This window comes from Cervus elaphus, chromosome 17 (genome assembly GCF_910594005.1).
Source record: "Cervus elaphus chromosome 17, mCerEla1.1, whole genome shotgun sequence".
NCBI classification, from domain to species: Eukaryota; Metazoa; Chordata; class Mammalia; order Artiodactyla; family Cervidae; genus Cervus; species Cervus elaphus.
Window position 1 is genome coordinate 46,394,034 of NC_057831.1, and position 25,503 is coordinate 46,419,536.

General features: G+C 39.2%; 1 protein-coding gene across 2 annotated transcripts in view; it reads left to right on the forward strand.

Moving 5' to 3' along the window:
* The window catches only part of STIM2 (stromal interaction molecule 2), a 166,606-nt gene that overhangs the window by 60,291 nt on the left and 80,812 nt on the right, over positions 1-25,503 (forward strand). For both annotated transcript variants that reach the window (XM_043870921.1, XM_043870922.1), the window contains exon 2: positions 1,437-1,567. In XM_043870921.1, coding sequence (XP_043726856.1) covers positions 1,437-1,567 — 131 coding nt within the window. The remainder of the gene's footprint in view (positions 1-1,436; positions 1,568-25,503) is intronic.

The following is a 25,503-nucleotide window of genomic DNA, read 5'->3' on the forward strand; positions in this document are numbered from 1 at the left end:
AAGACCAGATGATAAACTACGTTTTTGACTATTGTTGATGACCATTTTAAACTGTTGTTGTTGTTCAGTCACCAAGTCATGCCTGACTTTCTGCAGGCTCATGGACTGCAGCACACCAGGCTTGCCTTTCCTTCACTCTCTCCCAGAGTTTGCTCGGATTCATGTCCACTGAGTCAGTGATGCCATCTAACCATCTTATCCTCTGCCACCCCTTTCTCCTTTTGCCTTGAATCTTTCCCATCATCTGGGTCTTTTTCAGTGAGTCAGCCCTTCGCATAAAGTGTCCAGTATTGGAGCTTCAGTTTCAGCAAGAGTCCTTCCAGTGAGTATTCAGGGTTGATTTCCTTTAGGATTGACTGGTTTGATCTCCTTGCAGTCCAAGAGATTCTCAGGAATCTTCTCCAGCACCACAATTCAAAAGCATCAGTTCTTTGGCGCTCAGCCTTCTTTATGGTCCAACTCTCAGATCCATACATGACTACTGGAAAAACCATAGCTTTGACTTTAAACTTTAAGACCACACTATTTGTAGAAATACATGTGAATTTGATGACATTTTAAAAAGATATTATTTTACTATTTTAGTGACTTGGTATAAATCAGTTCTTGGAATTTGTCAGTCTACCAGTCAGCCAGATTGGGTATGAGTGAAGTTTTGACAGTACTTTTCCATTTTGATGTACAGGCTGTTTACTGTTTGAGGTCTACAAGAGGTAATTTTTATTAATCTCATTTTAAGTCATGAAAAATTACATATTCTCTCTAAATTATTACTTTTTGACAATCTACATGTGAGGATTCACTCATTTCCATACAAAATTATTTAGGCAATAAACTTATGTTAAGAAAAACATAAAGAACAAGGTTTTTAAAAATACAGTTTTCCTTGTTGAATCTACAAAGTTACACATTTAGAGACTCACGTGAAGGACTCTTTGAATCTGTTAGAAAAATGATAAAGACATTTCTAAGGATCATGTCAATGGTTCTACATTTCTTTTTCTTGTATTCTTTGTGATGTTTCCCTCAGGACTTACATTTTAAACTGGACTATACAAAAAAAATCCCCTTGTGATCTGTAATTTTTTTTTATAGTTTTTAAGGAGGGAGCTTATCTGTTTTTTTGGGGGGGGGTTAATTTACAAATAAAATGAGTTGAAGAAGAAGAAGATGATTGAAGATGTGGAAGAATGTGGACAAGTTGAATTTAGTACTGGTTGTAGTTTGATATCAATTAAGTTGGATTATTTATTTTTAGTATGTTCATGTACTATACTTTTGATGTGACGAGTACCCTGCTAGATAGAATTCTTAAAACATTGTAGTTTGACTTAGTCTGCAATTTAATTTGTTGCTTTAGTTTGAAATTCAGCTCTCTTGACTACAGCCTGTGTTTTGGGGTGGCAGGTTAGTAATCACCCTTTGTTTTATTTCAGATCCATGCCTGTCACTGAGTCCACCATGCTTCACAGAAGAAGATAGATTTAGTCTGGAAGCTCTTCAAACAATACATAAACAAATGGATGATGACAAAGATGGTGGAATTGAAGTAGATGAAAGTGATGAAGTAGGTGGAAACCCTTTTTCACTGATATTCTCTTGTAACAGTGTAACCAAGTTTATATAGTCTTGAATTTTCCCATTATTCCTTATATGACTCAACTCCATTTTCCTTGTCTTTAGTTTTTCTCTTTACGTTTTAATTTTACCCTTTGTATTTAGCATGTTTTTTTCTTTTTTTTATTCATATATAAGTCTTCCCAGTTTTATAAGAATCCTTGGCCTCATGTACTTGGGTTTCTCAAACATATATTCTGTTCTATGTCACCTATTGCTGTTTTATAAACCACCAGCACATTTCGTCGTCTAAAACAACAGTTTGTTCTTTTTCCTGATTCTCTGGGTTGACCGGGCTTTGCTGGGTGCATTTTCTATTCCCATAGTTCTGGCCTAGGGTCACGGTGGCAGTTGTATTCAGTTGTGATCTCTTTTGGGCTGAAATATCTCAAATGATTTTTTTTTCCTTCAGTCTCTCCATTTGGCGATTACTAACCTGTCATCTTTCAGGGGTCTAGCTCAGACTTCCTCATAGCATGACAACTGGCCTTCCAGGTGGCAGTGTTCCAAGAAAACTAGTTTCCATGTGAAAGTGCTTAACATACCCCTGCTTGCCAATACCTGTTAATATCAAATTGGTTTAAAGCAAGTTAATTGGCTGAATTCAGAGTCTGTGTGGGAGAGGGTTATATGAAAATATGAATGCCAGGATATGTGGTTTATTGGTGGGTCACCAGTATCGTAATCTACTGTAACCACTGTACAAATAAATAATGCTTTATTTCGTAAGGATTCTCACCTTACCCCTGGTCTGGTGTCCCTTTTAGTTTTCTTCATAGAAATTGTTTTCTCTATTTGATTATGGTCTCATTCTTACCAAATTTCCTGGTCATTATTTTAGGTCTGTTCAACCTTTCTGTTGTATTTGTCACTGTTGACACTGCTTTTCCTTTAGTTTATATAATACTAGATTACATTGTTTTCTACATTATTATCTAATGTTGTGTAACAGTGACATCTCTCACCACACTGTTGTCTGATAACATTGTTATGTAACAGTAGCATTCTCTAAAGATCAATTTTTGACCTGCTGTATCCCTGTAGCTTAAATGGTAAAGAATATGCCTCCGGGCGGGAGACCTGGTTTCCATCCCTGGGTCAGGAAGATCCCCTGGAGAAGGAAATGGCATCCCGCTCCAGCCTGCAGGGCTACAGTCCATGGGGTCGCAAAGAGTTGAATACTAATGAGCGACTAACACTTTGAATACTTTCGTAAAACATTTAGCTTGAAACTCCTCATCTGTTTTTAGGTTACTCTTATTTCCTCCATCTCTAAGTCAATTCAGATTCTGACCTACATGTATGGCTTTCTGCTTGATGTCTTTTGAGGACTCTTGTTTTCAGATTAGTTTATCTAAAACAAAGTCCCAGCTGTTCTCTTTGAAATCCCTCAATGGCACTTGTGGACCTGTTTCTCCTTTGTTTAGTCTTCTGAGTCAGGAGTTGGCAGACTTTAATGTAAAGGACCAGGCTGAGGGTTCAAATGTGTCCCACTCCCTAAATATTTTGAAGTCCTAACCCCCAGAACATCATATTGTGACCTTATCTGGAAATAGGTTTATTTCAGATGTAGTTATTTAAGAGGAACATATAATGGATTAGCATGGGTCCTTAATCCAGCATGACTGGTGTCTTTGTAAGAGAGGAGAAAACCATGTGGAAAGGCAGATGGGGGAGGACGATTATCACGTGCCAGTGGAGGCAGAGATTGGAGTTGTGAAGTTACAAGTCAAGGAATGACAGGATTGCTGATGACCCCAGAAACCAAGAGAAAGGCATCAAACAGGTTGTCTCCTAGAGCCTTTCAGAGAGCATGGCCCTGCTAACACTTGATTTCAGATTTATAGCCTCCAGACCTGACAAAGAATAAATTTCTGTTATTTTAAGCCATTCAGTTTACGGTACTTTATTACAGCAGCCCTAGGAAACTAACATAGGCTAGCTAATAAATATTTTAGATGTTTATGGGCCATATATCTCTTGTATCTACTCATCACTCCCATTGTAGTGCCAAGCAGCCACAGACCGTATATGGAGTCATGGTCATGGCTGTGTTTCAGTAAAACTTTGTTTGCACAAAAGCCAGTATTGGGCTGTAGTGTCAACCCCTGCTATAAATGAAATTTTGTGTTCTTAGAATTAATTCCTTTCCCCCACCCCGCCCTTTTCCACTTATCTGTTCTCGTTATTGTTCCATTTTAATCTAGGTATTTATTGTTTTATGGGTAGATTATCACTTCTACATTTTTCCACTCTAATTCATCATGCATATCACTTTGAGAATGTTTTTCTCTAGCTTAGAAGTTTAACAGTGATTTCTTAGTACTTATTAGAGCAGATATTAACTCTTTAGTCTTTTTTTTTTTTTTTGACTGTCTCTGCATCAACTGATTTCTGCCTATTGAGATGATAATCTCTTCTCATTGGGTTTAAATCATTTTGAATTGAGCTCAGTTCCTGTAATACCAAAATCATGGCTTCAGTTCAAAATAGTCAAATTTATTTGTTCACTTTTAGAACTACAGATGACAGGATAGTCCTATTTTACATTGTTCTCAACTTAAAAAGTATTTGAAGTATGTAAATATATTCTATTGGTCAAAAAGTAGAGTAATTGAAATGAAGTTGATGGATTATTAGTTTTACTTACTAGAATGTAACAAAGTAGTTGTCATTTATTGAGGGTCACTTTATTATACTGAGTAATTCATTCTCTCAGCATCATCACCTTTTTTCTCTCTTCCACTACAAAGACACACAATATACACAACAAAGTCAAGCTATAAAACTACTTTTAGTTTTTTAGTAAAGCATTTAAAAGTAATGCCCTAGATTATTAGTGATAAATTGTTCATTCTAATCCTCTGAAGATTGTCTAAATGGTTTATTTAGTTGCTAGTGTATTTACTTAGGATTTTGAAGATCAGTATTCTAACATAAGTTTTATTTACTCCATAAATTATTACTATCCGTATGAATTATGGAATAAAAGCATTTTATGTTCATATATTTGATAACTCTTTGTAAAGGAAATTATATTCTCTAGACTGAATAGATTTCCTGAAAATATTGTTGTACATTTTCTTAATCATTTACAGTATTAGTTTGATCAAACTCTATGTCAGCTCAGAGTGTCTAGGGTTAAGTAGATGAGTGCCCTGTTCAGTTTCATAATTCGGTCCATCAATTAAATTGGAAATAGCTTTTAGCACTAAACCTTGTACTGTGTTGAAAGGTTATAATTTTAAGTTATTACACTAATGGTGCTGTTTTCTTCTGATTTTTGGTATTACTGAGGAACTAATCATTGTTTAACATTGTTTTAGGTTAAGAAATATATTAATTTAGAGGGTTTATTTCGGGGAGAGTTAGAGTTGGGCCTGGAAGAGCATATGTGGTTGATTTGGAAAGTTTTGGTATTATAAAATGTTTCAAAAAAGATCAGTGTGCACTTTCACTTTTTAAAGCTAGACTAAGTTTTAGATAGCCACATTTCGGAAGTTATAAGTTAATTTAAGATTGATTAATTTTGAGCCTAAAAAAGGTTAGATTTTTTAATATTAAAAATCTACATGATAAAATTAGTCTTGTCATTAATTGATATATCAGCTTATAAATATTATTACTCTGGGGTGTTTTCTGACACCAAGCAGTTTTTCAGTTTTTTAACACCCAACTGCATTTCCAGGAATTCAGTTGTGGCACTCTTTACCTGGAGATAGAATCAAATCCTGTGAGTTCAAGGACTCAGTCTCATTATACTGCCCTTACTTCACATGAGAGCCACAAGTCTCTGGTTTTTTATGACCTTTAGCTGACTGGCCTTGAATCTGAGATTCCCATGGCTCTTTCCTCAGATTTGAAAATTTGCTGGGTATGTATCTGAATAAAACAAAGACATGAATTCAAAACCTACATGCACCACAGGTTCATAGCAGCATTATTTAAAATTGCCGAGATATGGAAGCAACCTAAGCATCCACCAGGAGATGAATGGGTAAAGAAGATGTGGTATACCATGGAATATGACTTAGCCGTAAAAAGAGTGAAATGTTGCCATTTGCAGCAACATGAATGGACTTTGAGGGTATTATGCTGTTAAGTGAAATAAGTCAGACAGAGAAAGACAAATACTGTATGATACTGCTGAAGTGTGAAATCTAAACATACAACAAATTAGTGAATAATACAAAAAAGAAGCAGAGTCACAATATTGAGAGCAAACTGCGGTTACCAGTGGGGAGAGGGAAGTGCTGGGAGGGCCAATATAGTGGGCATAGGGTATTAAGAGGTAAAAACTGTTAAGCTACATGGATATATTGTACAACACAGGGATATATAGCCAATATTTTGTAATAACTGTAAGTAGACTAGAGCCTTTAAAAGTTGTTAGTCACTATTGTACACCTGTAAGTTAGATAATATTGTTTATCATCTGTACTTCAATAAAAAAAAGAAAATTTGCTTCAATGGCTCACAGAACTCAGGAGAACACTTTACTAATGTTTACTGGTTTATTAAAAAGAATACAACTCTGGAACAGCCAAATGGAAGAGATGTACAGGACAGGGTTTGGTAGAAGGGGCATGCCGCCCTCCCAGCACCTCCCACTCCGTGATGTGTTCACTAGCTCTCTGAAACTCTAAGTTCAGGAGTTTTTACAGAGCTCAGGTTTCCCGGAGGTCAGGTGAGTGGTACTAAAATTTCCAGTTCTCTAATCACTTGGTCTTTTTGGTGACCAGCTCCATCTTGAGGCTGCCTGGAGGCCCGACCCTTACTCATCTCATTAGTGTGAACTCAGGTGTGATCAAAGGAGAAAAGAACACTTATCACTGAGGAAATTCCAACAGTTTTAAGAGCTCTATGCTAGGAACCAGGGATGAAGAACAGATATATTTGTTATTCTATCACAATTATACAAATATTTAAATATGAAAAAACAGCAAAAACTCATTTAATTATTAAAAGTGCATTCAATGGGAAAGATCTGTTCCAATAGTGTGTTATATATAGGCAGGTATTAAGTAAGCTTATACAGATAATTGACAGCCTATTTGAATGTATTTGATTGCATAATGGCTTCTAGAATTACAAGTTATTTTAATCTTTTTACCTCATCATCAGATATTAAGTGCTCCACTGTGTGAGGTGTTATCATTACCACTGTGCCGAACAAAGTAAGCATGCATGACTGTAGAGTTTATACTTCAGTGGAGTTCTTATTCAATCTTTTAAATTTTAATGGAATTACAAATATTTTGTAATGAAAATAAAAACTATAAAACAAAACTTACGTTTAAAGAACCTTGAATTCTATTAGTATGATAGTTGACCTTTAATATTTAAAAACAGAAGATGATATCTTTCTCTTTGTATTTCTTTTAATATTTAAAAGCAAATACAGCATGCTTCTGTGTTTTAGTAGTACCCAAAAGAATCTAGAAACCCATTGTACAGTATGGTAGCTACTAGTACGTGTGTGTATTGAGCACTTAAAATTGTAGTGTGTTACGTGTGTAAAATGCACTTCAAATTTGGAAGATTTATATAAATATAAAACACGTAAATTTTGAAATCTTGATTACCTGTTGGAAGTGGTTATATTCTGAACATACATACTGAGTTACATGAGATACAAAATTTGTTTTACTTGTTTCTTTTTACTTTTTAATGTGACTCCTAGGGAATTTTAACTCACAATTTATTTCTATTGGACAGGACTGATCTTAGAGACTATAAGGTATTGCAAGTGTTAAGGAATGGGTTTTTAATTCTGAGTTTTCGGACCAGTTCCTTACAGCTGTGTCTTGATTTGTATTTCTTCAGTGTCTCTTTTTTAAAGTAAATATTAATACTATTATAGGTCTCCAGTAGGCATCATTAGGAAACTTCCTGAGTTTCTTAGGGAACCTTACTCAGAAATTTTAAAATACTTAATTTTTTGTGATTTTTTTGAATCAGGGTATTGCTTTTAAAAGTATTTTGAATTAAAAACTTTTTACCGTAGTATAGTTTCTTCTCAGTGTTGTGTTAGTTCTGCTGTACGTGGAGTGAATCGGTTATGTGTGTACATCTATCCACTTTTTTCGATTTCCTTCCTATTTAGGTCACCACAGATAACTGAGTAGAATTCTCTGTGCTATACAGTAGGTCCTCATCAGTTATTATTTCACACGGGTGTGTGTTAGTTGCTCAGTCCTGTCCGACTCTGCCACCCATGGATTGTAGCCTGCCAGGCTCCTCTGTCCATGGAATTCTCCAGGCAAGAACACTGGAGTGGGTTGCCATTCCCTTCTCCAGGGGACCTTCCCAGCCCAGGGGTTGAACCTGGGTCTCCTGCACGGTGGGCAGGTTCTTTACTGTCCCAGCTCCCGGGGAAGCCTGTTTGATACACAGCAGTGTCTATATGTCAGTCCCTGTCTCCCAGTTTGTCCCGTCTCCCCCTTCCCTTCTCGATAACTGTAAGTTTGTTCTCTGTATCTGTGGCTCTGTTTCTGCTTTGTTTCATCTATACCATTTTTCTAGATTCCACATGTAAGCAATATTATGCAGTATTTGTTTTTTTTACTTCACTCTGTATGATTATCTCTAGGTCCATCCGTGTCTCTGCAAATGGCAATGTTTTCATTCCTTTTTATGGCTAAGTAATATTCCATTGTTACATATGTACCACATCTTCTGTATCCATTTCTCTATTGATGGGCATTTAAGTTGTTTCCATATGCTGGCTATTGTAAATAGTGCTGCAGTGAACATCGGGGTGTATATAGCCTTTCAAATTATGGTTTTCTCCAGATGCATGCCTACAAGTGTGATTGTGGGGTCATATGGTAGCTCTGTGCAGCTTAGTATAAAAAAAATCCTAATCAAAAATGGGCAGAAGACCTAAATAGACATTTCATCAAAGAAGACATATCAAAGATGACCAGCAAACACATGAAAAAATGCTCAACATCACTAATTATTCCTGGAGAAGGGAATTCTCTAATTCTTAGAGAAATGCATATCAAAACTACAATGAGGTATCACTTCACACTGATCAGAGTGCTAGTTATTAAAAAAATCTACAATAACTGCTGGAGGTGCAGAGAAAAAGGAACTCTCTTACACTTAGTGGGAATATAAATTGGTGCAGCCACTATGGAGAACAGTATGCAGGTTCCTTAAAAAACTAGCACTATTGCTTAAAAAAAAAAAAGTTTAGTGTATTATACAGCATTTGAAAATGCTGATTGGAAGCTTAATTTTTTTCTCACATGCCCTTTGTTTTTGGTCATATGAGAAAGCATTTTCTTTTCTAGTTTATTCATTCATTTGATATTGAGCTAATATTGGGTATCTGCTATATGCCAGATACTCAAGTAGGTCTTGGAATACATCAGGAACAAAACAGACAAAAATTATGTAAATCTTTAAGCGCTTGCTAACATTCTAATGGGGCTTGTGGGAAGGCAGGGAAGGGGGATCAGACAGGTAGACAGTGGATAGCTATAGCTGTAGTTTTCAATAGGATGTCATGGCAGAACTCGTTAAGAAGGTAGCACTTAAAATGTATACTGTATGCAGTGCTTGGACAAGAGAATAAATATCTGGCAATTTTCCAGAGCTGTGCTAAAGCTGAAATTGGAGGACCGGGGATGTTTTAGATTAGGAACAGGGTGTATGGCTTTTGCTCTCTAGGTCATTGTCTCCTGACTCAAGATCAAGGAGACTGGGTGTCAGTATATGCTGAATTTGTGACCTGCTTAGATTGACGTGTTGAGTATAGTTGAGTTTTCATGTTCTGTTAATACTGAACATATTTTGAACAGTGAAGGTACTTGATTAACAGATAATTTAAATGAAATTATTGAATGGTTTTGTGGCCCTGAGCTCAGCAGTAGCAGGCAGTGAGAATTGACATTATTATTGCCTACTAAGTGGCTGGAAATTTTATTAAATTTCTAGTGTATATGAACTTTGTTTTCTGTTTTTACTTTTCCTCCTTTTTCTTTTATATTTTAAAAAGTTTTTTTCCCTTTTTCTCCTTTCTCTTCCTTTTTATTTATTCTTCCTTTCATTCATGTCATTTCTAATAGTTTCAGTTTTTTTTCTTATCAGTTGGTTTTATATGTATGTAAATATAAATATATATATAAATTTTATATACATATAAATTTCTGTGAAAAATCTAATTGTACCTTGTATTTCAGTTTTTCTTAGCTATTCTGCCTGAAAAACACCTTTGTCATCATTTATCTGTACCCCTCTCAGAAGACTTAGTTTTAACCACACAGATATATCTGTCTGAAACAAGGAGAGTCACCTAAGAAAATAGGCAAAAGTAGGGTCAGAAAAAAGTAGTAGATAATACATTTTAGAAAAGGATCACTGAGTTTTGAATTTCATGGAGTACTGTTTCTAAAGGAATGTTGTAATTGGTGGTGGTTAGTTGCTAAGTTGTGTCTGGCACTTGCGACCCCATGGACTGTAGCCCGCCAGGCTCCTCTGTCCATAGGATTTCCCAGACAGGAATACTGGAGTGGGTTGACATTTCCTTCTCTAGGGGGGTCTTCCTGATCCAGGGATCGAACCCGTCTCTCCTTCATTGGCAGGCGAATTCTTTACCACTGAGCCACAGGGAAGGTCTTCTGAAGGAATAACTGCATGCATTCTTCTTAAGTTTTCTAAGTTAAAATTTCAACTTATGTATTCTTATCTATTATATAATAAATTCTCCCAACTTAATGGTTTACTAAGTCACTCATGGTTTTACCATCTCAGTTTCCGTGTGTCAGAAATCCAGGTGCAGTTTAGCTGGGCTTCCTGGCTCGCAAGCTGCAGTTAAGATGTCAGCTGGTGTACTTCCTGGAGGTCCAGTGGTTAAGACTTCATGCTCCCAATCCTGGGGTCACAAGTTTGATCCCTGGTCAGGGAACTAAGATCCTGCGTGCTGAGTGGTGTGGCAGGAATAAAACAGAAATAAAACAAAAGGTGTCAGGTGAACCTGCAGTCCTCTCAAGGCCTGATTTGGGGAGGAGCCACTTCAAGGCCGACCTACGTGGCTGTTGGCCCCCCTGGTCCTCCCTGGTCATTGGTTGGAGATGTTGGTTCTCTGTCACATGGCTGTCTCCCCTGGGCAGTGGGTTTCCCTCTGTGAGTGAGAGGGAGCTGAAGGGGGCAGGGGGAGTGTAGGGTGGGGAGAGAGGAGGAAGCAGGAAGAGCGGACAGCATGGAAATCAAAGTCTTTTTGTAACCACATTTTGGAAGTGATGTTTCATCCCTTTTTTGCTGTGTTCTGTTTGTCTAAAATGAGTCCTTAGGTCCAGCTGATCCTCAGGGGATGCAGTTACACTGGAGCATGAATAAGAGGATGTGGGGATTATTATGAGCCACCTTAGAGGCTGCTTACCATGGTTTGTTTTTGTTTTCTAACCAGAGATATTTGATAGGAGCTTCTCAAGCCACAGGATTATAAAAACAATAAAGTTATATAACTTCCTTCAAAAGGCTTCATTTTATAAAGAAAGGAAATGAAGTTGCTCAGTCGTGTCCGACTGTTTGCGACCCCATGGACTGTAGCCCACCAGGCTCCTCTGTCCATGGGATTCTCCAGGCAAGAATACTGTTGTGGGTTGCCATTCCCTTCTCCAGGGGATCTTCCTGACCCAGGGATTGAACCCTGGTCGCCTGCATTGCAGGCAGATTCTTTACTGTCTGGACCACCAAGGGAAGCCCATCTTTGTAATAGGATACATCTAACATTTTGGAGCATGTTAAATTTGATTAAAATGATCTATTGGGTAGTGCTTTACATACACAAATGTACAAGTACAACATAATTTGACTGAAGGATCACTTGGTATTCACCCAAAAAGGACAGGTGGGCAAAGTAAAATGAAGAGAGTAGATGCTAAAGAATTCTTGCTGTTAAATTATAATTATTGAGGTATTTTCCTGTATGCTGAGGTTTTTCATAGTTTCATAGTTAAATTATTTAAAGACTTGATGCCATAAAAACAGGCTTTAGTTCTTTCTGGAAAATAGTAGCAATAAGCATACAACTAGAGTAGTGGAGAACATTAATAGTTATTCCATAGAAAGAAGCTTTTCTATGGAGAAACTGGGCAATAGCTAATTTGCTTTTGTTACTGTAGGACTTCTCAAGCTTCTGTTTGTGGGTTTATGTACTAAAATAAAATAATAGAAAACATTTATTTAGCATTTACTGCTTCTTCCACAGTTGTAAGCACTTTGCACACACTCTGGTGTGGACTCCTCATAGCAACGCTAGGAGCTAAGAATGTACAGTAATTATCTATCTGCAGACAAGGAAGGCCATTTAGGGAGATCAGGCAAATGCCCAGGGCCACTGGCTTATAAGTGATAAAACAGACTGAACCCATGTTCTTGATTTCTAGTCTGTGTTGCTTTTCTGTGTTAATGTATACCACTAATCTCCATCATCAAGCCCTCCCTGATACAATTTATAAATAAATAGCTGTATATAAGTAGCGTGTGTATAAAAATATTTTTACTATACAGTATATACATGCATGGGCTTCCCTTCCCTGGTGACTCAGTGGTAAATAATCTGCATGCCAGTGCAGGGGATGCGGAATTGATCCCTGGGTCAGGAAGATCCCCTGGAGAAGGAAATGACAACACACTCCAGTATTCTTGTCGCAAAAATTCCATAGACAGAGGAGTCTGGCAGGCTATATATAGTCCATGGGGTCACAAGAGTTGGACGTGACTTACTGACTGAGAAACATATACGTACATGCTACTATATCAGTGTTATGTTTTTAAAATGTTTACAAAAATATAACTTAAAAATGATATAAGATTAAATACAAATGGAAGCTCTAATATTTTCTCCCTTTAAAGTGGATTAGATTGTACATCCCTTTGGCGTCTGGGCAACCAAATTGGAGACCACTGCAGTAATGAATTGTAAAGCAATGTCTGTTATCAGTCACATAGGCTTCACTCCATTTTTGTAAGTACCAGCAACTGTGAGAATGTTTCACAAAAGCAAGTTCCTAAACACTGATAATGCTAATATTCTTCTCTAATTTTCCACTGTTCATTGTATACAGATCTCTTTACTATATAGGATATCAGTTACTGATATTCTTATGGTGACTGCCCTGTTTCTTATGATTGAAATTAGCTCTGATACTGTGATATCTTTTAAGAAATTATATTGTGGCTGGGCTTCCCTTGTGGCTCAGCTGGTAAAGAATCCGCCTGCAATTGGGAGACCTGGGTTCGATCCCTGGGTCGGGAAGATCCCCTGGAGAAGGGATAGGCTACCCACTCCAGTATTCTGGCCTGGAGAATTCCATGGACTGTATAGTCCATGGGGTCGCAAAGAGTTGGACACAACTGAGTGCCTTTCACTTCATTTCATTGTAAGAATGGAGGAGAGGTCACACTTTATACTAATTTAGAAAAAGGCAGGGGATGACTCAGGCAGAAAATTTAGATATCATTTTGATGAGTGAATCAGTGATTGAAATCTATACTTTATTTCCTTTGAACAGTATGCTTTTTGTAAATTTATAATTTTTCATTTTAGATGCAAATTCTTTTAATTTTTAAGTTGAATTTTTACTTGGCATGTGTCTAATTATTGACCTGTAGAGATCACAAAAGAAGTAATGATTTTGAACACCTTTGAAGAGGAGTCTGTGCAAGAAATAGCCTTCTCTTTTCAGGAGGAAGTCATCTGTTGGGGTTTATGCACTGTATTGTTTTTAAATTTTATTTTATTTTAAATTGGAAGATAATTACAATATTGTGATGATTTCTGCCATGCATCAGCATGAATCAGCCATAGGTTTACATACATCTCCTCCTTCTTAAACCTCCCTTCCGCCTCCCTCCCCATCCCGCCCCTCTAGGTGGTCACAGAGCGTGGGCTTTGGGTGCCAAGTCACACAGAAGATTCCCACTGGCTCTCTGCTCTACGTGTGGTGATACACATGTTTCAGTGCTACTCTCTCAAACCAGCCCACCATCTCTCTGCTTCACTGTGTCCAGAAGTCTGTTCTCTCTGTCTGCATCTCTATTGCTGCACTGTAGACAGGTTCATCAGTACCATCTTTCTGTATTCCGTGTGTATACATTAATACATGATATTTGTCTCTCTCTTTCTGACTCACTTCACTTTGTATGATAGGCTCTAGGTTCGTCCACTTCATTAGAACCGACTCAAATGCATTCCTTTTTATAGTTGAGTACTATTTCATTGTGTATATGTAGGATGTTCAAGGTGGTTTTAGAAAAGGCAGAGGAACCAGAGATCAAATTGCCAACATCCGCTGGATCATCAGAAAAGCAAGAGAGTTCCAGAAAAACATCTATTTCTGCTTTATTGACTATGCCAAAGACTTTGACTGTGTGGATCCCAGTAGACTGTGGAAAATTCTGAAAGAGATGGGAATACCAGACCACCTGATCTGCCTCTTGAGAAACCTGTATGCAGGTCAGGAAGCAGCAGTTCGAACTGGACATGGAACAACAGACTGGTTCCAAATAGGAAAAGGAGTACGTCAAGGCTGTATATTGTCACCCTTCTTATTTAACTTATATGTGGAGTACATCATGAGAAATGCTGGGTTGGATTAAGTACAAACTGGAATCAAGATTGCAGGAGAAACATCAGTAAACTCAGATATGCAGATGACACCACCCTTATGGCACAAAGTGAAGAAGAACTAAAGAGCCTCTTGATGAAAGTGAAAGAGGAGAGTGAAAAGTTTGGCTTAAAGCTCAGCATTCAGAAAACTTAGATCATGGCATCTGGTCCCATCACTTCATGGCAAATAGATGGGGAAACAGTGGAAACAGTGGCTGACTTTATTTTTAGGGGCTCCAAAATCACTGCAGATGGTGACTGCAGCCATGAAATTAAAAGACTCATACTCCTTGGAAGGAAAGTTATGACCAACTTAGGTAGTATATTAAAAAACAGAGATATTACTTTGTCAACAAAGGTCCATCTGGTCAAGGCTATGGTTTTTCCAGTGGTCATGTATGGATGTGAGAGTTGGACTGTAAAGAAAGCTAAGCACCGAAGAATTGATGCTTTTGAACTGGGGTGTTGGAGAAGACTCTTGAGAGTCCTTTGGACTGCAAGGAGATCCAATCAGTCCATCCTAAAGGAGATCAGTCCTGGGTGTTCATTGGAAGGACTGATGCTGAAGCTGAAACTCCAATACTTTGGCCACCTGATGGGAAGAGCTGACTCATTTGAAAAGACCCTGATGCTGGGAAAGATTGAGGGCAGGAGGAGAAGGGGATGACAGAGGATGAGATGGTTGGATGGCATCACCAACTCAATGGACATGGGTTTGGGTGGACTCCGGGAGTTGGTGATGGACAGGGAGGCCTGGCGTGCTGCAGTTCATGGGGTCACAAAGAGTTGGACACAACTGAGTGACTGAACTGAACTGAACCACAACTTCTTTATCCATTCATCTGTCAATATCTAGGGTGCTTCCATGTCCTCACTATTGTAGATAGTGCTGCGATGAACATTGGGATGCATGTGTCTTTTGGAGTTATGGTTTCCGTAGGGTGTATGCCCAGTAGTGGGATTGCTGGATCATAAGGTAGTTTCTTTCCTGATCTTTTAAGAAGTCTCTATACTATTCTCCATAGTGGCTGTATAGTTTATGCACAGTACTTTGATACCCTGTGACACATCAAAATCTGTTAAGTACTAAGTATGTTTGTCACTTTGCCTCATCTCTTCTCTGTTCTCTGGTTCCTCTAGCTTGTGTGCTGTGCTGAGTGGCTTCAGTTCTGTCCGATTCTTTGTGACCCTATGGACTGTAGCTTGTCAGACACCTCATCCATGGGATTCTCCAGGGGATCTTTCCAACTCAGGGATCAAACCCGCGTCTGTTACATCCCCTGCGTTGGCAGGCGGGTTCTTTACCACTAGTGCCACCTGGAAAGCCCCAACTATAGCTTGGAGCTATTGAAAATAATTTGGAGGCTATAGACATGTTTTGGAAACAAGGCGGAAATGAGGTTGGGACACTCTTCTACTTTGCATTTAGCCTACAGAGTGAGGAAATAAAGGCAGTGAACCCTTCGGACAAAGGGATCACTGCAGCCAAATCTGCAGGCCTCAAGGGAGAGAAGTAGATGAAAACATTTTTTATCTTTTTGAAAGGTTGCCGTAAGGAATAAATTGAAGGGTGTCCCAGGATAAGCAGCAGCTTGTTAGAAATGCAAAATTACAGGCCCCATCCCAGCCCTACTGGATCAGAAACTTGGGGATAGAGCCCAGAAATCTGTGTTTTAACATGTTTTTCCATGATTCTGATGCCCACTCTGTACTTTAATAAATCTTGACAGTTTTTGCACTATGCTTTTGTAACAGTTTTTATAATATCAGGCATTATATTTGGCTTCTGTGATAGTCTTGGTCCCTGAACTTTGTGATTTCACTTTGGCCACATTCCACCTTAAAGAAGTTATAGACCTGCGGTTACTATGAAGTAGGTTTGTGTGTGTTTTTTGAGGGAAGTTCTTTGCTTTTGTTAAAGTAAGGTGGTTCTATAGACTAGAATAGTGATGAATCATTGCATAAATTATTTGGACAGATCTTAAGAAAACGTCTCATTTTATAGTTAAATAAATATAGTTAGAGTGTTTCTTAGGTTCTAAATTTTCCATCCTGCTGCAGCGTGTGTTTACTTGAGTACCTGGGCTCTTATATCTTTTCTTGGCCATTATATTAATGTTACCTATTTACTAGACTTCCTCTTCTGTCTCTTACTTTTGCAATTCATTTACCAGCTGCTATTGTTATCTTTTTATGATAGTTCATAAGAACTAACTCTCCTAGAATGTTTCAGTTCACGTACCTCCTTCTCTTTCAAAGTAAGTGCCGTAGAAACCAGAAGACTTTCTCTTTTATAACCATCACTTTCTCTTTTATAACCATCCTGAGTGTCTCACCTCTGCCCCTTCCATCTCTGATATAGTAGGTTCCTTCTTGATGGTTCCTTAGTCACAGGTCATTTGAGAATACCACTGGTCCTATACAGTTCAGTTATATACAGATTGAATATTAGGCTTTTGTTGTAGGACCTTAAATACAACAACAATTTCTATGGAAAGGTGAGTTTCAAATGGCAAATAAACGCTCTTACATGCAACTGGGAGTTAATTTGTGGCATGAGATCTGTATATAAAGACCACAAAACTTCTGAATTATTTTATGGTGTTGAAACTTTTGAAATTTTTGTCTCTTTCTGGGAGTTCCCACAATCCCTGCTTCAACTGGTAAATATTTTAGCCTTTTCCTCCAAATAATATCTGCTTTAGTATCCTTAGTCATACCAAATGAAAATTATGTATTTTAATTTAATTGACTTTCATTGCTGTTGCATGAATTGTTAAGGTACCTTACAGAGGGTTTCGCGTTGAGTACTGTTACAGACTGGACGCGGGCAGCAGCGTGGGCGTGTGTATGAGGACCCGCATCTGTACTCCTTCAGTCAGCCCGACTGTGCTCCAGTCCTGCTCTCCTCCCCCTCCTTGCCTGGGCACTTGCTGGATCACAGCATGGCACTGCATTTATGTCTTTTTTTTTTTTGTTTTTTTGAGAGTTTAGCACCCTTCACATTATTGTAAAAGATCTCTGAGTTCCAGTGGGTACAGGACCTATTTATTCCCATTTCACAAATGAATTAGATAAAATTGTACCTTTACTGGAACATTAACTCTATCTGCTGTTTATTGTGATTATGGACAGGATGACCATATGATCCATCATCCATACTGGAATACTCTTCAGAATGAAAGGAGGTCATATTAGTAATTACACGAGGACAGCAGTTGTGAGTGAGGCGTGTCCCAGGCAAATGGGCAGTGCAGTTACCTCACTGTGTGTCTTATCACAGTTTCCGGTTGTACTGATTATCTTTATCTGTGTTTACTCCTTTACTAAGTTGTTGTTAAATTGATCTAAGTTTGTGCCAAGATTTGTTCTGTTAGTAAAGCTTGATTGGATCTATTTCAGTTTAGTTTATCATCTTAAGTCCTTTTACATGGTATAATTTGTTTTCTAGTAACATGATAGAGACTTGGGCATTTTTCTATTACTTTTTCTTAGAATTAAGTGATTTCTCTCTCTCTGTCTGTTCTTTAGAAATAATGTAGTTTAACAATATTTTCTGTATTAACCTAATACTTGCTGACCCTTTCATTGCTTTTAGTTATTTTTTTTAGTAGTAAGTTTCCTGGCTTTCCCTCATTTTTATATGTGAAGAATTCAGTCTAAATTCTCCTATGGACCTATCCAGTGTTCATCCTGCTAGGCAGAAAGGAGCAGCACAAAGATGCGGGTTGGTTGTGTCAAGGTTGCTTTCCTTTAAAAGGGGACAGTAGGTGTCTGTCAGATAGCTTACCGCGGTAGTGCTGACCAGGTGATTCCTGATTGACTGAATTAAGATTCCATTCCTGGGAGAGGGTGAAACCATAATTAAATTTTGTCTTGGTTTAGTGATGTGGGGCTTAGCATAAGTGACTCAGTTATGGGCCTGTTGTCTTTAACAGTTCTCCCATTTTGATCAGACCTTTGGCCTGAGAGGTGTAATCAAGATTTTAAGGTATTAATGTCCCTGCCAGCTATTGCTCTGAAGTTCTTGCTGGTTTTGTTGACCCTGTGTGTGGTGTTGACAGGTCATGACTTCAGGTTCACATTTTTTAAGTTGGTCATTCTCTTCATTCCTTTTCTGATATTACAGTCTTAGGGAGAGAGAGCACTTGTTTGGTGGTTAGTAGCTGCAAACATTCACTTAAAGCTTTGGAGAGAATGCGGCATACCAGGGAGACTCTATGGTTATTATAAGGATAGTTCTTAATATCTGGAGTTCATTTTGAAGCCATGGTCCCCAAGACCCAAACCACTCAGATTCAAATAAGTCAAAGACAGACTCCGTTGAAACAGCCACTTTGTTAAGCCAACTGGCTTGTTCAGTGGTCTTATATTGTTGAGTTTCAGCTCCCCCAGGAGTGTTAACCCAGGTTCAGCAGGTGGTGTTAGCCACAGCACAGGCACCTTCATGCTCAGCTAAAAGATAACCAAGGGCTGTCCTATTACCATGAACAACTTTGGCCAGAGAGTTAAGGATTTTTGTTGGACACCTGTTGCTTTTGCAGCAGATTGTGTAGTATCTTCAAGAGTAAAGGAGAGGTTCCTGATCAGAGCCTCAGATTTGTACTCACTTCTAACCAAAGTGCCTCAGACGGTAAAGCGTCTGTCTACAATGAGGGAGACCTGGGTTCGATCCCTGGGTCGGGAAGATCCCCTGGAGAAAGAAATGGCAACCTACTCCAGTACTATTGCCTGGAAAATCCCATGGTTGGAGGAGCCTGGTAGGCTACAGTCCATCGGGTGGCAAAGAGTTGGACACGACTGAGCGACTTCACTTTCACTTTCTAACCAAGGGAGGAAGTAGGGACCTGCCAAAGGAAGCAGATCTTGGATCATGAATGCCTCCTGTTAGATTCCTTCTAACTTGCTGATGTAAATTCAGGGGAGTTGACCAATGAGGTATTTCAGTTTGACTGTGGATGGTTAGGGCTGCAGTTAGATCACCTAAGAGGCATTGCTAAGTTATGTGCCAGCCATCTAGGCATTCATAAGTCCAAGGAGAATGATAACCACCACAGATAAAGATAAGTCCTGTCAAGGCACAGACTACTCCTGTGAAAATGGTACTGTTAATGGATCCATTTGCAGGCATGGTTGGATTTGTCTGTTCCAAGCCATGGGTCAGTTAGGTTTTCAGTGAGTTTGAGAAGTAAATCTCCTAGCCTGAAATTTAAAAAAAAAAAAAAAAAAAAAGTTCTAAATTCCTTGCAAAGATGGGTGCTCCTAAGAACATGCAGGTGCAAATGTACTGTGATTTGTATAGGTATTTGTGTCTAATTGAGAAAGTACAGTTATAATTGGAGAAAGGTTAGAACAAGGCCATGGATGTTCTGGCTATAAAATTTGGACTCTGACTTCCAGGGAGTTTGATTGTAGTTTGTTCGTTCCCTCCCTTCTTCCCTCCTTCCTTCCTTCCATCCTTCTTTCCTTTTTTGTAGTTTATGTTGACATTGGGAATAGACAGAAAATTGGGAGGATGAGGGGGGTCTCTGGCATCAAGGACAGATTGGAATTTTTTGATATGAAACTCAGCAGTCTAAAAGGTTACCTCTCTTAGCAGTGGCTTGGGAGATATGGGTGATGGCTCTATCTTTCCAGGCCAGTATCAGAGTAAAGGAAAGAAAGAGAAGAAAGGGTTTCATGTTTAGTAAAGTATGAAGTCTTGACCCAGCTGCTTGGATGGAAGTAGTCTGCCTTGATGCTGGCAACTTCTCTGACTGGTCAGTTTGATTTGCAGATCTCCAGTGCTTGTACAGGACCTGATGTCAGGTGGAGCCTTCAGCTGTGAAACATGTACCCAGGTTTTAATGCCTTCTAGTTTCACTGTAGTGTCAGTGCTCAGAAGCACTTGGTAGGGTCCCTTCCAGTGGGGCTCAGGCATTGTCTTCCTCTGGTGATATTTCCAGAATACCCAGTCATTAGGCTCTGGACTATGACCTACAGGGTCCTTTAAATTGGAATCTGGGAAAGCTTTTTTAACCTGTTGATAATAGGCTTTAGCATAAGATATTATAACAGGTAATCATATTAGCATGTGATAAAGGGATCATAAAGTTTTATACCAATAGTTTATATAGAGTAGTTTATTTCCTAAAAGGAGTACAGCAGCAGATCCCAACCAAGAAGCAGTACCTTAGGCCAAAGGAAGCCAGTAGTTTCAGTGAGTTTTGCAGTGTTTTTTTTGTTAAGGGTTGTATAATCTGCCTAGTGAAGTGGGTTCCTTGATCACTGGAGGTTGTGGGAGGTAGACTCAAGTGGGACACATGTTTTCTAACAGTCTCTCTTCCACTGTGATGACATTAGCCTTATGGCTAAGGGAGGCTTCAGGTCATCTGAAAAACATACACACACTAACAGAAACATACTGATAAGTCATTCAAGGTGGCAGTTGAGTAGTTTTCCCAGGAGTGGACCTTACCGGCCCGACACTGGTGGTAGACTGTTTTCACAGTTTTATAGGAGTGTCCTCATGCATGTCTGTTCATGATCTGAGTCATCTTAACTGTCCCATGGTTGGTAACGGGATGTAAAATCCGGAAGATGGGGTTTGCCAGGGAGTCGGGAAGAACCCGACTTGATTCTTGGTTGGGTTTCCATAGCCCCAATTAGTCATTCAGTTTGTAACCGTTATTTGCCCATTGTGGTTTCTCCTATTTAGGAACAGAGTGTTTCCATGTTGCAAGGACATCAGGATGGCAGAAATATGGCAGCATGTGGTCAGTTTTTGCAGAAACAGAATGGACTTTATCCACATGTACCGTGACCTTTATAGACCTTGCTGCTGCCAGTACGTGAATCAGCCAGGACATTTCCCCAATAGCCAGGTTTAGTCCTTTTAGTGTGAGCCTCAATTTTGATACAATTTAGAAGGTAAGAGAACAGTAATAAGAAGGTCATCAACTTGTTGTCCATTTTTGATTGAAGTCTCAGTGGATATAAGAAAACCCCTTTGTTTCCATAACGTCCCCAAATCATGAAGTGAAGTGAAGTCACTCAGTCGTGTCCAACTCTTTGGGACTCCGTGGACTGGAGCCTGTCAGGCTCCTCCATCCATGGGATTCTCCAGGCAAGAATACTGGAGTGGGTTGTCATTTCCTTCTCCAGGGATCTTCCTGCCTCAGGGATCGAACCTGGGTCTCCCACATTGCAGGCAGACGCTTTACCCTCTGAACCACCAGAGAAGCCTCAAATCATAGATGACCCTACAGGCACACCAGCGGTCAGTATAAATATTAATAACTTGTCCTCCTGATAATTTGCATTTTTTCTGGTAAGGGCATGGAGCTCTGCTTGCTGGACTGATTTAGCTTGTGGGAGGTTTCCCTTCTCAAGTAGTTCGTATCAAGTAGTAATAGCATAGCCAGCTGGGAAATTCCGACTTTCATTTTTACAGTATGATCTATCAACAAACAAAATTAGATCAAGATTAGTCAAAGGGGCATCTCATAAATTGGTGTTACAAAATGGGATGTTATTATCTCATCGTCACGGGGTTCACTTTTAGCAGGCAAGGGTAGTAATGAAGCCGAATTAATAACACTGCAGCATTTAAGATGCAGATTAGGTGATGAAAGCAGAAGGCTCTTGTAAGCGGTTAGACTGCTTGCAGAGAAATGCTGAGTCTATTCAGAATTAAGAAGACTTTGGACAGCATGTGGAGTTTGTAAGTAAATATCGTTTCCTAGGATTAAATCTGAGGCTTCTACTGACTTCAGTGCTGCAGCAGTTGGGAGAGGCACAAACAACTGAATTGAGTTCTGTGCTATAATAGGCAATAGGCCTGTGTTTATCGCCTTGGTCTTGCATGAGCATTTCCAGGGCTTGGTTGTCTTGTTCATGTACAAATAAGGTGAAAGACTTTGAATTGTTAGGTAGCCCTAGGGCAGGTGGTTCTTACAGGCTTTGTTTTAAGTCTTATGATGGCCTACTCAAAGAAGGAATTTAGAGGTTGAAATTTTAGCTAGTTCGTAGAGTGGGGAAGCTGATAGAGAAAAGTTAAGAACCCGTAGCCTACCCGTAGCCAGGCAGGCCTAGGAATCCACAAACCTTTCCCTTAGTTGTGGGCCTACGAAATAACTGGTGCAATTTAATTCTTTTTGAAGATAGCTGGAATCCTTTAGCACTTAAGATTATGACCTAGGTGATGAATAGTGTTCAAGATCTTTTGCAGTCTGTTCATAATCTACCCTTTTCTCCTTACCATTTGCCATGCAGCTTCTTTACACACTCCTTCCTCTTGCCAAAGTGAACTATTGACACATCCTGTATTCTTATGCTTACAAAGCACTTTACTCAAGATTTCTCACAGTTTCTTCTTGTTCCATTTGTTTGTTTGTTTGTTTTGATCTTTCGGCTACATCGCGTGGCATGTGAAGTCTTACTTCTCTGACCAGGGATGGAACCCATGCCTCACGCGCTGACAGCACAGGAGTCCTAACCCCTGGACCGCCAGCGGAGTCCCCTTGTTGCATTTTGCTGTCAAATTATCTCCAGTTTCTTAAGATCAATTTTAAGGTTTAGCTGAAATAGGACTTATAAAGTCCCCCCCCCCCTTTTTTTCCTGTATTATTTCCTGTCCATTTTCTAAGCCTGAATAATCCCTTACATTGCACTGTGATTTTCCTTTGGGGTATTTGTTGGCTTATAGTTTAGCTTGACCCTTATTTTCATTTTATTTCCTTCTTTCAGTCAACTCTTTGTGTTTTACCTGTCCCATATTAGTTACTTAACATATGTGTGCCGAGGGAAATTGAACTCTTTCTGTCGGCTATAAAAGGATGCCCAAAAACCCAACCTTCTCTGAGTAGACATGGATTCCAGTTACAACCCTGAGTCTCACCGATGGAAATATTTTACCTCTTCCTGTACTCTCTTTTCTACAGTTGAAAACCACGAATGATAGAAAAAGATGTTTAAAAATTATAATATATTGCAAATTAATGAAATCTCTTAAAGGTTGGTTTTCTTAATGATCCTGAGATATCAGCAGTACATTTAAATCTTCTAAGTGAGCAAACTTGTGCATATAAATATAAGACAATGAGTTTCCTAACAGTCTTGATGGTTTAAATATTTGAGGTATGTTTTACATTCAGTTCAGTGCAGAGATTTAAAATACACACTTTGATGATTTTTGACAAATGTGTGATGACCCGGATAACCATGATGGTGTGGTCACTCACCAAGAGCCAGACATCCTGGAGTGTGAATTCAAGTGGGCCTTAGGAAGCATTACTACCAATAAAACTAGTGGAGGTGATGGAATTCCAGCTAATCTTTTTAAAATACTAAAAGACGATGGTGTTAAAGTGCTGCACTCAATATGTCAGCAGATTTGGAAAACCCAGCAGTGGCCACAGGACTGGATAAAGGTCAGTTTTCATCCTAATTCCAAAGAAGAGCAATGCCAAAGAATGTTCAAACTACCATACAATTGCACTCATTTCACATGCTAGCAAGATAATGCTCAAAATCCTTCAAGTTAGACTTCATCAGTATGTGAACCAAGAACTTCCAAATGTACAAGCTGGATTTAGAAAAGGCAGAGGAACCAGAAATCAAATTGTCAACATTTCTTAGATTACAGAGAAAGCAAGGGAATTCCAGAAAAACATCTACTTTATTAGCTAAGTTCATCTGTTTCATTGACTAAGATAAAGCCTTTGACTTTGTGTTTCATTGACTAAGATAAAGCCTTTGACTTTGTGATCCACATGGATCACAACAAACTGTGGAAAATAGAGATGGGAATACCAGATCATCTTGCCTGTCTCCTGAGAAGCCTTTATGTGGGTCAAGAAGCAATAGTTAGAACCTTACATGAAACTACTGACTGGCTCAAAATTGGGAAAGGAGTAAGACAAGACTGTATATTGCCACTGTTTATTTAACTTATATGTAGAGTACATCATTTGAATGCCTGGATGGGTGAGTTTACAAGCTGGAATCAAGATTGCTGGGAGAAATATCAGCAGCCTCAGATATACAGATGATACCGCTCTAACAGCAGAGAGTGAAGAGGAAATAAAGAGCCTCTTGATGAGGGTGAAGGAGGAGAGTGAAAAAGCTAGCTTAGAACTCAGCATTCTAAAAACTAAGATCATGGCATCTGGTCCCATCACTTCATGGCAAACAGAAGGCGAAAAAGTGGAAGCAGTGACAGATTTTCTCTTCTTGGGCTCCAAAATCACTGCAAATGTTGACTGCAGCCGTGAAATTAGAAGATGCTTGCTTCTTGGAAGGAAGGCTATGACAAACCTAGTATGTGGGTGTTTAGTCGCTCAGTCATGTCAGACTCTCTGCAGCCCCATGAACTGTAGTCCACTAGACTCCTCTGTCCATGGAGATTCTCCAGACAATACTGGAGTGGGTTGCCATGCCCTCCTCCAGGGGATCTTGCCAACTCAGGGATCGAACCCAGGCCTCCTGAGTTACAGGTGAATTCTTTATTCTCTGAGCCACCAGGGAAGCCCAAGAATACTGGAGTGGGTAGCCTATCCCTTCTCCAGGGGATCTTCTTGACCCAGGAATTGAATCGGGGTCTCCTCCATTGCAGGCAGATTCTTTACCAGCTGAGCTACCACGGAAGCCCATGACAAACCCTGACAGTGTATTAAAAAAGCAAAGACATCACTTTGCCCACAGAGGTCCGTATAGTCAAAGCTATGGTCTTTCCACTAGTCATGTGCAGATGTGTGAGTTGGATCATAAAGAAGGCTGAGTGCCAAAGAATTGATGCTTTCAAATTGTGGTGCTGGATAAGACTCTTGCAAGTCCCTTGGACAGCAAGGAGCTCAAACCAGTCAATATTAGGGAAAATCAACCCTGAATACTCATTGCAAGGACTGATGCTGAAGCTGAAACTCCAGTACTTTGGCTACTTTATGCAAACAACTGATTTATTGGAAAAGATCCTGATGCTGGGAAAGATTGAAGGCAAAAAGAGAAGAGGGTGGCAGATGATGAGATGGGTGGATGGCATCACTGATGCAGTGTACATGCGCTTGGGTGAACTCTGGGAGATGTTGAGGGACATGGAGGCCTGGCATGCTGCAGTTCATGGGGTCCCAAAGAGTGGACACAACTTAGCGACTGAACAGTAACAACAAAAATACACCCATGTATTTACCATCCCATTTGAGATAAAGAACATTTTGATTCTTAAATTTTGAAACTCTAATTTTCTTTTGTGGAAGACGAGAAATCTTTGTGCTGCTTTAAAT